The sequence below is a fragment of the Vidua macroura genome, chromosome 10 (genome assembly GCF_024509145.1).
Source record: "Vidua macroura isolate BioBank_ID:100142 chromosome 10, ASM2450914v1, whole genome shotgun sequence".
NCBI classification, from domain to species: Eukaryota; Metazoa; Chordata; class Aves; order Passeriformes; family Viduidae; genus Vidua; species Vidua macroura.
The window spans coordinates 12,831,920-12,845,386 of record NC_071580.1 but is presented as its reverse complement, the minus strand read 5'-3'; the positions used below and the strand labels follow the sequence as shown (position 1 = coordinate 12,845,386).

The window sequence follows — 13,467 nt, the reverse complement described above, 5'->3', positions numbered from 1 at the left end:
CCAAGGTAAAAGTCACCTTATTGATTAAAATTATCTTTATTGATTAAAATTATCCTTACACAGAGGAGATGGGCCGAGCATTAGAGCTTATACAGCCTAACTGTTAACCAGAATGAAAAGAACCAAGTGATCCACATAGATGGACTTTCACCCAAACATTCATTGCCTCAATGACAACAGTAGCAAGGAGAAGCTCACAGCACATACTTTTAAAATTATATATCTGTGATGTGCTCCTGTGAACTTTCTCAAAACCCACCTTGGATCTGTCCCATCACTGAAAAATAATTTGGATCTGCAGTCACTGCTAGTCCAATCTGGATTCCGTTATGAAAATTTTAATTACTATTAATGGCCAAAACTTGATATAAATCATGCTACCCTGCATTTAAAGCTCTCATGCTCACTACAGTAGCATCTCCCAAAGTGCTCTCAGAGGCCTGGTACTTCCGGGGGCCCCACATGTTCCTACTGTCATGAGCGGAAGAATCATAAACAGCCATAAAGACTAAGTCTGGTGATAAATGAGTAACTGTTTCTTTCATGAAAAGCTGTATAGAATTATCCCCTCCCAATCAATTTTCTGTACAGGTAATGTAGGTCTGATTGAGTCAGAGTGAGTGAAAGTGATAAATTGCCACTCAACATCTTTCCCACAGAGCTGCAGAAAATGTGTTTGGCATCTATTAATACTGTTTGGAGCTTGGCTAATATGGGGCACACTCTGCACAATCATAGGGAAAAACCTACAGAATCTGGCTGATCTCCCTGCCACTGCCGGAAGCTCTGAACAGAGACTTCCACCATCCACTGATGGTCCTGGAATTAACCCCATTTCTGGTAGGTCCTTAGCCAATCCACTCAACACAGCCCCAGAAATGCATTTTACAGAAAATGATTCTCCAAAGAAAACCATCAAATTCCAGACCTGTCAAAAACTACATGTTCTGCCTTTTTGTCCCTTTTCAGTAGAAGGAAACAGGAGACAGGGTCCAATTTAAAATTGCACTTTCATTTGCATATATAAGAGAAAGAAAGGCCACACATCCACTAGCCCATTCCAATTAGCCCAGCAGCACTCAGATTAAACTATTCCTCACATGTGACTGGTCCTTCTGGTTTTGATCACTGGTGAAACTGAATTCATGTGTGAAAGTAACACATACCAATAAAAAGACTATCATTCTGTTTTGCAGAAGAAGTGGGGGGTAGGATAATCAATGTTACTAAAAATAGCACAGGATGTGAACAGAACATACTGGTCAGAGCCAAACACGTCACAAAGAGCATGTCATAAATGTATCGGAATATAAAATATTTTGCTAATTTTAACTAAGTATTAACAACCATCCAGGGACTATCCTGACTGTAACTATGTTATTTCAGAAGATGTCACAGGTTTTCCACCAACTGCAATGCAAACTCTTGATACTCAGCACTCAGTACTATGGTGCAGTTGACAAGTTCCATCAGCTTGATGAACTTGGAGATCTTTTTCAACCTTAATGATTCTATGATTCCATTCTATGAGCCTGTGATCCAGTACCAGGCAGGCACTGTGTAAAACTGCAGGCAGCAAACGCACAGCTACAAATGCAGTTGAGGGCCAGGTCACAGCATCCAGCAGTTCCAACAACATTAGAGTTGCCCCAGTCAATTTAAATGTGTGACTCTGAGGCAGAATATAGCACGCATTTGGTGGCTCTGACATTCACAAATCAAGTCACAGCAAGGCAGTGATATACAGCTCTTCTGTGCCTTTTCCCCAGAAGTTCATATTTTGGTCTTAGCTTCCCATTAGGTCACCTTATGCTTTCCTCATTTTCAGCAGACAAATCTGGCTTTATCAATTAAATTCTCCCCAGAAGGCACTCACTAGCACTGCTGATCAAATTACACAGATGCAGAGAAGAGTAATCAAATGTGGTAGTATCATCCATGCAGCTTATAAGAACATAAGCCAAAGAATATATGGGAGAATTTTAAGCAAGAAAGGACATTGTGCTAGTAGGTAAGATAATGCAGAGACGCTGGAAGAAAACATGGAGAGGAAGCAAAAGTTAATCAAGAAGTCACATTGCTTCAAACTCTAGCATCACTTTCAAAAAACATGGAAATTTCACATGCAAAACTGATTGATAACCTATTCTCAATTAAAGCACATGAAGCTCTATGTGAACACACGAAAATACCTTCTTATCACAGATGCCCAAAAACCAGAACACGTTGCCCTGAAATGTTCCGGAGTCTCCCTCCTTGGAGATGTTGTTCAAAACTTGGCTGGACAAGGCCCTGGGCAACCTGCTTTGTGCTATCCTGTTAATGTCTGCCTGATACAGGTCAACCAAGGACTGAGATTAATAATTTCAGCTTTTCCTATTTGATTTATACTGCTCCTTTAATCAGATAAATAGAAAGGGAACATTCTTTTTTCTTGATTAACAATCACATCAAAAAGTTGCCATCTTTCTCATATTAAGCTATTGTTTAGTCAAATGCATTCAAACAGACAATCCATTTCAGTGCTCCCAAACTCAAAAGGGATTAAGACCTGATGAAGTGCTTTGAAGACAATGTACTGTCCCTCTGCCAGGTCTCCCAGGAGTGATACTGGAGATACCAGACCATTCACAGAGGAAATGTCCCTTCAGTACATATCACAGATGCAAAGGCCCTTAACAAAGGTAACACTTACAAATTCTGCATTCTTTAACACATAAAAAGGTAGCTCACGCACAAAAATCAATGAAATGCAGTTAAGTCCCAACAGTTGTGTGAGAGTTAAACATGAGCTTCTGGGGAAGGTATTTCCAAGTTGGCTCAAAGTTGTCAAGCAACTGCTGACACATAATGGTAATTCAGAGAAGGCAACTTTTGCTCTTAATGATCCAGACACAACTGCCTCAAAAACTGTGCTAGAAATTAAACCTGTGCTTACAGTGCAGCCTGCTCTGAACACTGCCTTGCTGACATATGGCCTCAGCATGCTTCCTGTCACTTTGAATTCTTCCAAGGACAGATGTGGGCTGTGCATTGAAGCAGGTTGTCTCTGTGTTCCCTGCTGCACTCAGAACAGCTGCATTACAGCTGCATGCAGCATTTACTACAGGAGGAGAGGAAACAGCCAAATGCTTTTGATAATGGGACTAGGTCCCTGTCCTTTACAGGAAGGATGCCAGGCTACTTGTGGTAAACTTTGCAACCGCAGAAAACAGAAAATTTGCTATCAGTAAGTGAATATATACCGCTTAGCCAAGAAATACGGAAATAGTTGGCAAGCACTAAAATATTTTCTTTCAGCATTTAGCAGAAGACCTAAGATGCTTAACTGGAATTCTTCAAGGAAAGTATGAACCACACTGCTTTAATAAAAAAATCAACTTGCAATTTCCTTGCTTCATGGGGAAAAATAAAATATTCAGGTTTCTTTTTAATAGATTGATATGTTAGGGCATAATTGGAAAAAAAAATAATAACAGTTCAGGAATAATGGCTGTCATTCCCAGAGATCCCTGTGTTGTAGCTGCTGAACTTGAGAGAGTGAAGCCACTGAGTACAGCTCCATAACACAGTGACCCACCAGTTCATGTCCAGACGTGACACAGGTCAGAGCATCTCTGTTCTTACCAGAGTTAGCCCAGAACGTAATCAGCCTTCCACAAAAATCAAGAGATGCTAGTGAATACAGAACTCAAAAGACAAATGTGTTGCTATGCAGCACAGCAATAATGTCACTGCTGACATATATGTTGCATCAGCACTCATCAATATGGGGCCTTTTTCCCCATTGCAAAGGTGCAACATACTCAGATTATGGAACTGCAAATACAGCAGTTTTCACTTCTAGGTTTATAGCCCTGTTCATAGGATGTGTTTTCTTTATAAAGAAAATAATCTCACATATATGAAGTTTCAGAAGTTCAACTGCTCAGCACACTTAGCAAAAATATTCTAATGTCACTCACATCTAGAAACTGAGATCCTTTTCTCTTAAAAAACTGTACCCCACATATGACAGCAAAAACTCTGTCTCCCATTCTCTTCCCTGGCCTATACACAGTAATTCCATGAATGTCTCTGAATTAATTCTTCACACACCCTAAAAAAAAATCAAAGGAAAAGTGGGTCCTCTTTGTGCTATATTCAACTAAGAAGTTCAGGCCCACTGAAAACAGTTATTTCACTCAAAAACTAAGCTGTGAACACTCTAAAAACATTGGAATTTCACAGAGGTTGTTTCATGTAATTTTACACATAGCTTTTATTAATTCTTCAATGATTTTTTTAAATGTGCCCAGAAACTGAATTAATAAAGGGTTCAAAAGGAACATTCATTTTGTACAGACTTTCAGGAAACTATTCTGACATTTTTCTCAACAAATGTTCATGACCTGAGGGCTTTCTTTAAGGATCATAAATAGAACATTTCCTATTTGAATGGAACTAGAATTCCTAATGACATAACGACATTTTATACCTTCCCTCTTTCAATACCCATCTTTGAATCATGTCTGAAAAGCAACAATGTAATCCTTACAAATGCAGAACACCTTTCCTCCATTTAAAAGGAAGGATGAATAGAAATTGATGCTTTACCTCTAGCTTTTGTCACCACTATTCCTTTGCAGTTTCAGTCTCTCACATCTCTACTGTAAGTTATACTGTCACTGATAGAAGTTCTGGAAACAACATATTCAGCAATAAAAAAATGTTTAAAAATAATGTATTATTTTAGAATGTTAACACAAAATGCATTTTTATTATATGCTTTCTAAACTAGAAAATCAATTACACCTTAGAATTTAAAAAAAAATTAAAACTTGCTTTTTAAAAAGCCCTATTACACTACACTTACACTTTACTTTGTTCAGGTATTGTGTATTTGGAAATCACAAAGCTCATTTCCTAGGATTGCAATGATATGTAGTTAAGAGAGGAGAACTTCCTAGTTAATTGCCTAGCCCAGTATAAACTCCTAGCTAATACTGAAAAAACAATTCTTGAGAGGCAATTCTGCATTTTATGTGCACTAACATATTCACTTAAAATCTATTAAAATGTAAAATATTAAAAACCTGAAATACAGACTCCAGCACTCCCACATTAAATTCAATCCAGACTAAACTTCATGTGGACATATCTGTAAACCTCCAGTGCAAACCAGCTCTGTGCAGCGCTGCCCACCCAACTCCACTGTCAGGGGCCATCACAGCCCTGAGCACCTGAAAGCTTTGGTACTTGCAGGACTCAGCTTTGCATGTTTTTTCCTCTCTCAAAAACTCTTCATCTGGGAATCATTACCCTCAGATTTGTCTGAAGTTGGAGCCCTGGCTCATTCTCTCACTCTCAGTTCCACAGTGTAGCCAAGGAGGGAGTTGTGCCACTGCTTAGAGAGAGCTCCAGCCTGCCCAGCACTTGGCCCAGGCAGGAGGAACAGCACCACTCCTCCACAGACACCAAAGTGATTTGTTTTGTAACAGGGAATGAGTCACTCTCATGCCTGTTTAAGTTCAATTAAACATCTCTAGGGGAAATTTTATGATTAAACACAGAATCAACACTGTTGATGAACACCACATATTTATCCAGGCTTCTGGGCCTCTTTTAATATTTAATTTCTCTTTGATGACCATTATGTGTCTAGAACCTGAATTACTGACAAATTAGCTGGAATCTTCCCTCACTTTTCATATCCTTCCAGGTTTCTGCACTCTTCTGAAACAATGTCTTTCCTATCAAACTCTGTAAACCAAGTAATATTTGCTGGCCATCATGGCCCTGGATTCTGAGAAAAATTCTGTCCTGCACATGATTATGGACAATTATCCTGAGGAACTTTTGGAAACCCTTTCAAAAGGCACTCGCTACTTTTTGTAACACTATTTTGCTCAGCTTCCCTAACTCACTTTGAGATATAACTCAGGAATCAGTGCTGCTTCCAAAGGCATTTCAAGAATTCTCCTGGCATGCCAGCATGTTACATGTTTAGTTTATGGAGAAATAAGTAGATAAAGTTCATTAAAACACATTCAGTACTTTAGCACTATGCACACAGATCTCACTGAACTCCATGGGAGATAAAACTAAGTTCCTGACAAGACTGCACCCTATAAAACAATTCATCAAAACATCCACCATGACTCACAGAGTGAGTGTGAGAGATCTGAGTAACTTAAAATCTCTGCTGAATCTCCTACTAGCAAGCTCAGACACCAGCACTCACCTGCTCCTGGCATCTGTGCAGGATGGAACTTTGTAAGATTTCTGCTTGAAGGCTTTTTCACATTAATATGTAGATTCCAAAGAACAAATTCAGCTGAGAATTTAAAGCAGAAGCAAAAGTGTGGATTTAATGGAAAGAAGTTCTTTCCAGGAGGAAACATATTCCTCCTATTACTGAAGTAAATTCAGAGTGGGGAAAAAACCCTTCAAAACCCAAAGCACAAGCCAGTCCTTTGCCAGCCTGCACAATCTCTCAGTTGTACGGTGCTTGGTGTCGTGAGGCATCCTAGACATCAGCAACCTTAAGGTACTCCTAACTCTACTGCTTCAAGGCATGTAGAAGACCATTTAATCAGTCACCAGACACTTTTGTTTCAAGCAGAATTCTAAGATGCAAGAATTTCTTCAAGAAACGCAGACACTGCCTCAGCTGCACAGTGAAATGAGACATTTTCAGAACACATTATTCCTTCCACAACAGCTCCTCAGCTGACTGAGAATCCTGGCAGCTCCCACTGATCCTGGAGCCAGACACGGCTTCTCACGACACCTTGTGGCAGCAGGACCAGCTGACAGGGCTTTTGTCTTCAAAAAAGTAACTTAAGGTGTGAAACAATTACATTGCAGAAAATCAAACACAAAACAAAAAGCACCAGCTTATAATCAATTAATCTGAAGAATAGCAACATTTTTCAAAACAGGCATATTCTCCATAAAGACACAAAGCATAAAATAATAGAAGCATTATTTTAAAGTAATAAAGTCAGAAAACTGAAACAATCTAATGCAATTTGAAGTGCATATGAGCTATAGATGTACAACTATAATAATACAAGTATGAATTACTTACACTTAAAATATTCTTACCTATTTCTTACCTCTTTCTAACTAGAAAATTAGAATTTTCTTTGTACTTTTTTGCTTCCAGGAAGAGATTGGTTGAGAAGGGAAAAGCTTCATTGTCCAGAAACACAAGGACAAGCTGACTCAATTAGGCTAATTTATTCTGGTATTTATGTTGCATGCAACTGGATAAACAGCAAAATAGCAAATCTTACTTCCCATTTGTTTTCAAATTATGTTTTAAGAAAATATCTTTTAATTATACCTGAAAAACAAAAATTGTGGTTCATTACTATTCTATTGCAAACATGTCAGTCCCAGAAGAATTAATGGATGGCCCACCTTGAAAAGGAAATCAGAGATAGCTCTAATTAAATAAATTAAGCCCAACAAAATTATTTAATATATAGTCTTATTTTCACAAACATCCTCATAAAGGCACACAAGAAGGATGTTTTCTCAGTCATTAACTGAGTAAACGCACTGTTTTTTGATGGAAGGTATTTCACTTTCTCTCTATGCAACTTGGTGCCTGAAATCCTGACTCAGCCCCTCATACAGCTTCTGGAACAGTGGTAGCTTTTCCTGTCAAGGCAGAAACAACTGGCTTTGCCTAGACTTGGTTAGAGGTTAACAGAATAAAATACAAACAGGTTTTATGTAGTCAGAGATGAGCACTGGAGGACAAAGAGAAAGCTTCTGGGAGGAATATTCAAGCAGAACTGCAACTCTTACTAACAGTCATGAAAGGGTTTTCAAAAGCATTTGCTGTAGCATACTCAAACCAATAAAACTCTACACCAGAAATAACTCATATTTGTTCTTGAGATGTGAAAAAATAATAATCTACATTTCACTCAGGTCATGCACACTGAGATTACTGCACCTATTTGTGTGTCTTCCTGACTGTCACCTGTTACTGTGTTGGGAAAAACATTAGAGTTAGCAAAGACAGCCCTGTCAGCACTAGGACTAAGGACACCAAGCACCTCATCCACCACAGGCTTGTCACAAACAACATCAGCACTGTATGAATCAGATAAAAAATTCCCAACATTAAGAAAACGGGCACTTTCCCACAGGGGTACTCAGAAGCAACAGACATTTAAGTCTGCAAAGTCCCTGAAGAACTGTGACTCCAGAGAAACAAACCAGACATTTTAAGCCCTGCCTAACCTCTTGTCAAGCTGCACACATTTACTTTGTGTGCAATACAGAACTTCAATTTAAAACGTGCTAGAGACCAAAAAGCAGAATGTTGCCCCAAGAAGATTTGCTGGCACAGTTAACACAAACTACAATTTACGTGAGATTGTGAAGCATGGATTGGCCATCTGAAGCACAGATGGGGTCAAGCCCTCCTCCAGTATCATGGGTGTGCTTTGGCAAGACCTGAAGAGGTTGCTGGGAGCAGGGAGATAAGTTACCACAGACACTGCACACTGCAATATCCAGTGGAAAAGGTAACCAAGCTAAACAGAGAAACAGCCATGGGCTACAAATCTGCAAATCCTGACCTCCATTTGCCTCCACTCTAAAAAACAGTCTAGACTTCTCTTGGATGAAAATCAGGTTTTTGGTAATTTCTCCAACCAAATTGAGGCAAAATCTCCACAGCATAACCGCAGCCCCCGTCCCGAGTGCCACCCCCGGGTGCCAGCAGCCACCCCCTGCCGGTGGCAGTGTCACCACCAGAGAAGGCCATGGAGACCTCACCTGTGCTGCCCCTGGGGGCTCCGCACTGAACTTCACCCTCCTGCTGAAGGAAACATTCACATCTCACCTCACCTGCTACTCCGGCTGCAAGGAAGTTTGGCTTCCTATTTTTTTTTTTTCTGTAAAGAAATCAAATAGACACTCAAATGGCCTTCAGGTGGAAGCTAAAATAAACTTGGAGAATATTACCTCAGTGAAGTAAAGCACATCTTTTTCTCAGAAAGCAGGCTGGGAAGCAGAATGGTAGGAAAGTCATCCTCATAAATTTTGGAACCCTGACACAAGAACTGATCTCTCCTGCTTTTCAATGTTATTCAGATGTTATGAATACAAACCTTATTTGCAGCCATTGCTGCCTAAGAGAGGTATGTAAATCAGCCCATGAGCCTGCACCAATCTGAGGGAGAGACCGAAGCTGTCACTGCTCTAATTTCTAACAGCCTCCCTTCCATCAAGGCATATCTAAGTTTCCACTCATATTCTTAGCTGCTGGGTTTTTTAATGGATACAATTCCATAAAAGTAGCTAATTATGATGAACAAGTACTTAGAAACGCTAACACAGAGCTTGAACTACCATGAGAGTGTTTCTAATTGTAATGAAGTAGCTTGTCCAAGAAGCATTGGAGATTCTATTCTTCCAAGACAACCTAATCAGAATGCACCAGCGTGCCAGGAAGCTCAAGTCCCCAGAGAACTTTCAAAGACTCGATTCAATTCCTTTCATTAAGCGTTAGGTTCTGCAAACCCAGATGCAATTTCAGTTAGGGAAGGCAACAATCAAACCATGTTCAATTTCCTCTATACTGAACTTTTGAGATTCTAAGAGTTCACATGACAGATCATGTGGTTTTAAATTCCATTGTAATTGGTATCTCTCAAAACAGAAAATCTTACTTTAAAACATACTCTTTCCAGACTCATTGCACATAAGCAGCAAAGAACAGTGATTGTTGTGACAGACAATCTTATTACCACCTCCATCTCATTTGAGAATGACTTTTTGAGAAGTACTGGCAGTACTTACAATAAAGAAACAATTTTAGACCTCATTTTTATAAGGAAGATCACCTTGAAAATTACTTCTTACACAGCAAAAACTTTCACATTTACTTCACTATCAAGAAAAAATTTCTGTCCTGTAATCCAAAGAAATTCAAACCAGAATGAAGAGCATTAACCAAACACCTTTCAGAATCCTGGTAAGAACAGAACAAGCCTGAAAATTCAGTCAAATGGAAAGAATATTCATTCTTTCTATCTTAAAAGAGACTAAAATAAAGGATGTGACCACGAGTCTTTAGTTCACTGATTTTGTTAAAAAAAAAAAGTAACAAGCCATTTTAATGTTGCAGCTTTATTTAAAAGAAAGTGACTTTAGAGTTTTTGGTAACATATTTTTTATACAAAATTGATACAACAAAAAATAAACTCCAGCAGTGTTCTAGAGCAGATTACAGGCTGTAAACTCATAGTCAACTCATACATTGGAAAAGGTAATTTTGTTCAAAGCTTATTTATAAACCAGCACCAAGTGATCCCAAAAGTCTAGTTTTACTCGACATGCCAAAACCTTAAACTCACACTTCTTAAGTAAGGAGTTATTCAATCTCACTTGTATTTACAGCAAGAGTTTTTTAGTTTTTAAATTTTTAATTTACAGTAACAGTTGTGATTAACTGTATGTAGGAAACACATCAAAATTTCCTACATTGCCCTCAGTGAGTAAAGCTCAACTTTTGTACACCTCTGAAAGTTTATAAGGAGTCATGGACAACAAGGTACTTGCACAAAACTAGGAATTGCCATTTACACGGAATTCAGAAGTCCCTGAAGAAATTTCAAAGCCCTGTAACAGTTCTTTCTGAACTATTTCCTTTCAGCAAGTCAAATTCCTTGATCTTGGATCACATTTTTTAAAAACCCTGCAGTACATCAAAATTCCAACATATCAACAAGCAGTACAAATAGGATCCAGCGGGAAAAGAGAAAAACCAAAACACAACAAGCTACACAATCCTGAAATCCTTTTACCATTCTTATCACATGCTCAGTAGAAAGCAAAACTCCTCCCAAAACTCTTTTATTTCTAAGTTGTCTGAAATCAAGTTTCCCAAATAGAAAACCTGTTTTGGGAAGAAACTTTCTTATTATAAACCCAGTTCCTCAAACATCCCATTTTGGGGGTAACTTGGCTTCATGCAACCCTTACAGGCACAGGGAAAATACTATCCTCAAATATTAAGGCCACAGAGAACTACCAGATAGGGCAAAATACTAATATTCAAATGTCACCATTTGAATATAAATAATAGTACTGTAATTCTTGTATTTGCTCTTCTCTGTCATGCAATCACAACTGTACTTTGTAGAAGACAGCAGAGGTCTGCTCTCTGCTCATTTGCTTTTCACTTCATGATTCCTGAACTCAATTTAATTTGTTTTATTATGGCTGTTCATGTAAACGTTCTAGGAACAGCATCAGTGGAAAAGGATACTAATCCAGTAATACCAGAAAATCTGCAACTTAAGTCTTCTCTAGAAATTGAAAAATTTCCTTATAATTTCCACTTCCTTTTCAGGCTTTTTGCCTTTTGCTTTCCTCTGTGAAACATTCACCAATCATCCTTTATTACTGCTCTACACCCTGTGATACCAATGTAAACAAAACCCAGTAGAATAATCAAGTTTTGCCAGAGCAAAAAAAAAAAAAAAGCACCATAACATTACATCTTTGCTCCCTTCAGTAAGTTATAGCAGCATTCCGAGACCAAAGCCTCAGCCCTCGAACGCTTAAAGCCTTGCTCCCAGGTCTTCTGCAATGCTTTGGATCCTGGTATTAAAACAAAGAGGTATTGAACACAGGATGTGCTCACAGGAACATGGATAGGAGTTTCTGTAAACTGTGTGTAACAGACCTACTTTGTGCCTGGGGACATTTACTATGCAGATTTGGTTCTCTTGTGAGGCTTAGGAGTCACTGGCACTGAACAGTTTTGCCATAGCCACCTCTTCCAGCATCATAGTCTTGCCGATACTCATCTCGGACCTAACGAAGCGGGGAGAAAGGGAAGTCCAGAAAAGACAAGGAAAAACAATTTCTCAGGAACTGTTACAACATTAAAATACAGTCATACTGACATCACAACATGTAAGTGGCTACATGGAGCTGTCTGACTAAACAGAAGGTAAAGTGCATCATGCAGAATAGCATCAACCAACTTCCTCTTTCATCGTGTCTGGGGACTCTCTAACCAACACAGCCCAAGCAAGGCTGGTCAGCACTGGGCTTTGGCAGTAGAAGCCACTGCCACCTGCTCCACTTGGGGTATGCCAACTGCTGTCCTGTGTGTTCCTGACAGCCCCTTACATTTTCTGGGCTTACTTAAAAGCATTATCTCCCCAGGCAGCCAAGAGTTGTTTCTGCAAGTACTTCTAGTGAAATTTACGAAAGAGTTATTTATTCCTAGTGGATTATACTGGCACTGATCAGGTGTCTTCCAGCGTTATCTTAAACAATGACTCCTAAGCTGCTATTTCTGAAATTGTTCTGTGTTCATTCAAAATCAAGAAGTTTAGCAAAGTCACCATTCCCTTAAAACCCCAGGCTGTACAACAACCTACCTGTCCCCCTGATCGTCCACGGCCATACTGCCTGCCCTCCTTAAACCCTGCATCCCAGTCTGTCCTTATGATCCTGTCATCAAGCCTGGTCCCGTTGATGTATCGCATTGCATTTTCAGCATCTCCTCTGGCATAATACCTTAGGAATACGTTAATGAAAAAAATGGACTTCTATTTTCACCACATGGGAAAATGAACAATACCAAATGGGATACAAAACCAAGTCTTTGCTTGAACCACTTTTATGAAGTTATACCATCTAAGAAAATTGCCAGTGAAAGGGTGAAACATGCAGCAATTCAAGCATTAAAAAGTTTGTCAATCATGCTGACATTTAACAGAACAAAGCTCTATTGCTAAAGAGTGGGAAGCCCCAGGCATGCTCCGTTCATGCTGCAAACTTTCACCAGTCTGGTGAGTTCACTGGAAGCAGTAACAGAATGATCCTCAGAAATGTGCACATAATGAAGTCACACTACAGGGATGAAAGGTGCCAACGGAAAATTTACACGTGTGTTTGTACGAAAAGAAAGGCCTTTTTACCTCGGCAAAGAGAATATGAATTTACTGCAGAGGTCAACTACCTAAGAGATGTCTGGGTTAAAGTATCAAAGTGAAAGCCATCTGCTAAGCCCACTCCACATGCAGTGTATGCTCGAATACAGAATCACGGTTGGAAAAGACCTATAAGATCATCAAGTCCAACCGTGAGCCCAGCATTGCTCTCTCTCGTCCCACAGACGCTTTAGCAAATGATTAATTTTACCCTCGGAGAACTCCCCGGTGACTCAGAGCCTGCAGTGCAGAGCAGTTCACCCACACCCTGACCGCTCCTGCCGCGCTGCACAAGGATACTCCACGAAGCAGAAGCCGCAGGCGGTTTTCTTTACTTTGTCCAGCCCCATGATGACCTTCTTAATGTCGCCGCTTTTGCCGAAGAGCTCGTGGATCTGCTCCTCCGTGGTGTAGAAGGAGAGGTTCCCCACGTACAGTGTGCAGCTCTTCCTCAGCAGCCGCTCCTGGTCGTACCGCGTCCCCTGAGGCCGCAAGGACACAGCGTTAC

General features: G+C 39.7%; 1 protein-coding gene across 6 annotated transcripts in view; it reads right to left on the bottom strand.

The window, feature by feature from the left end:
• NCBP2 (nuclear cap binding protein subunit 2) overlaps positions 1-13,467 on the bottom strand; it is a 39,531-nt gene that overhangs the window by 25,819 nt on the left and 245 nt on the right. For 3 of the 6 annotated variants that reach the window (XR_008438550.1, XR_008438548.1, XR_008438551.1), the window contains exons 2-4: positions 13,260-13,441; positions 12,405-12,543; positions 11,703-11,829 (exon numbers count right to left, since the gene is read on the bottom strand). Coding sequence is in view for 2 of the 6 variants with exons in the window: in XM_053985967.1 (XP_053841942.1) it covers positions 12,306-12,543; positions 13,260-13,441 (420 nt within the window). In the remaining 4 variants the exon portion in view is untranslated. The other 3 variants (XR_008438549.1, XM_053985968.1, XM_053985967.1) reach the window with 3 other exon arrangements.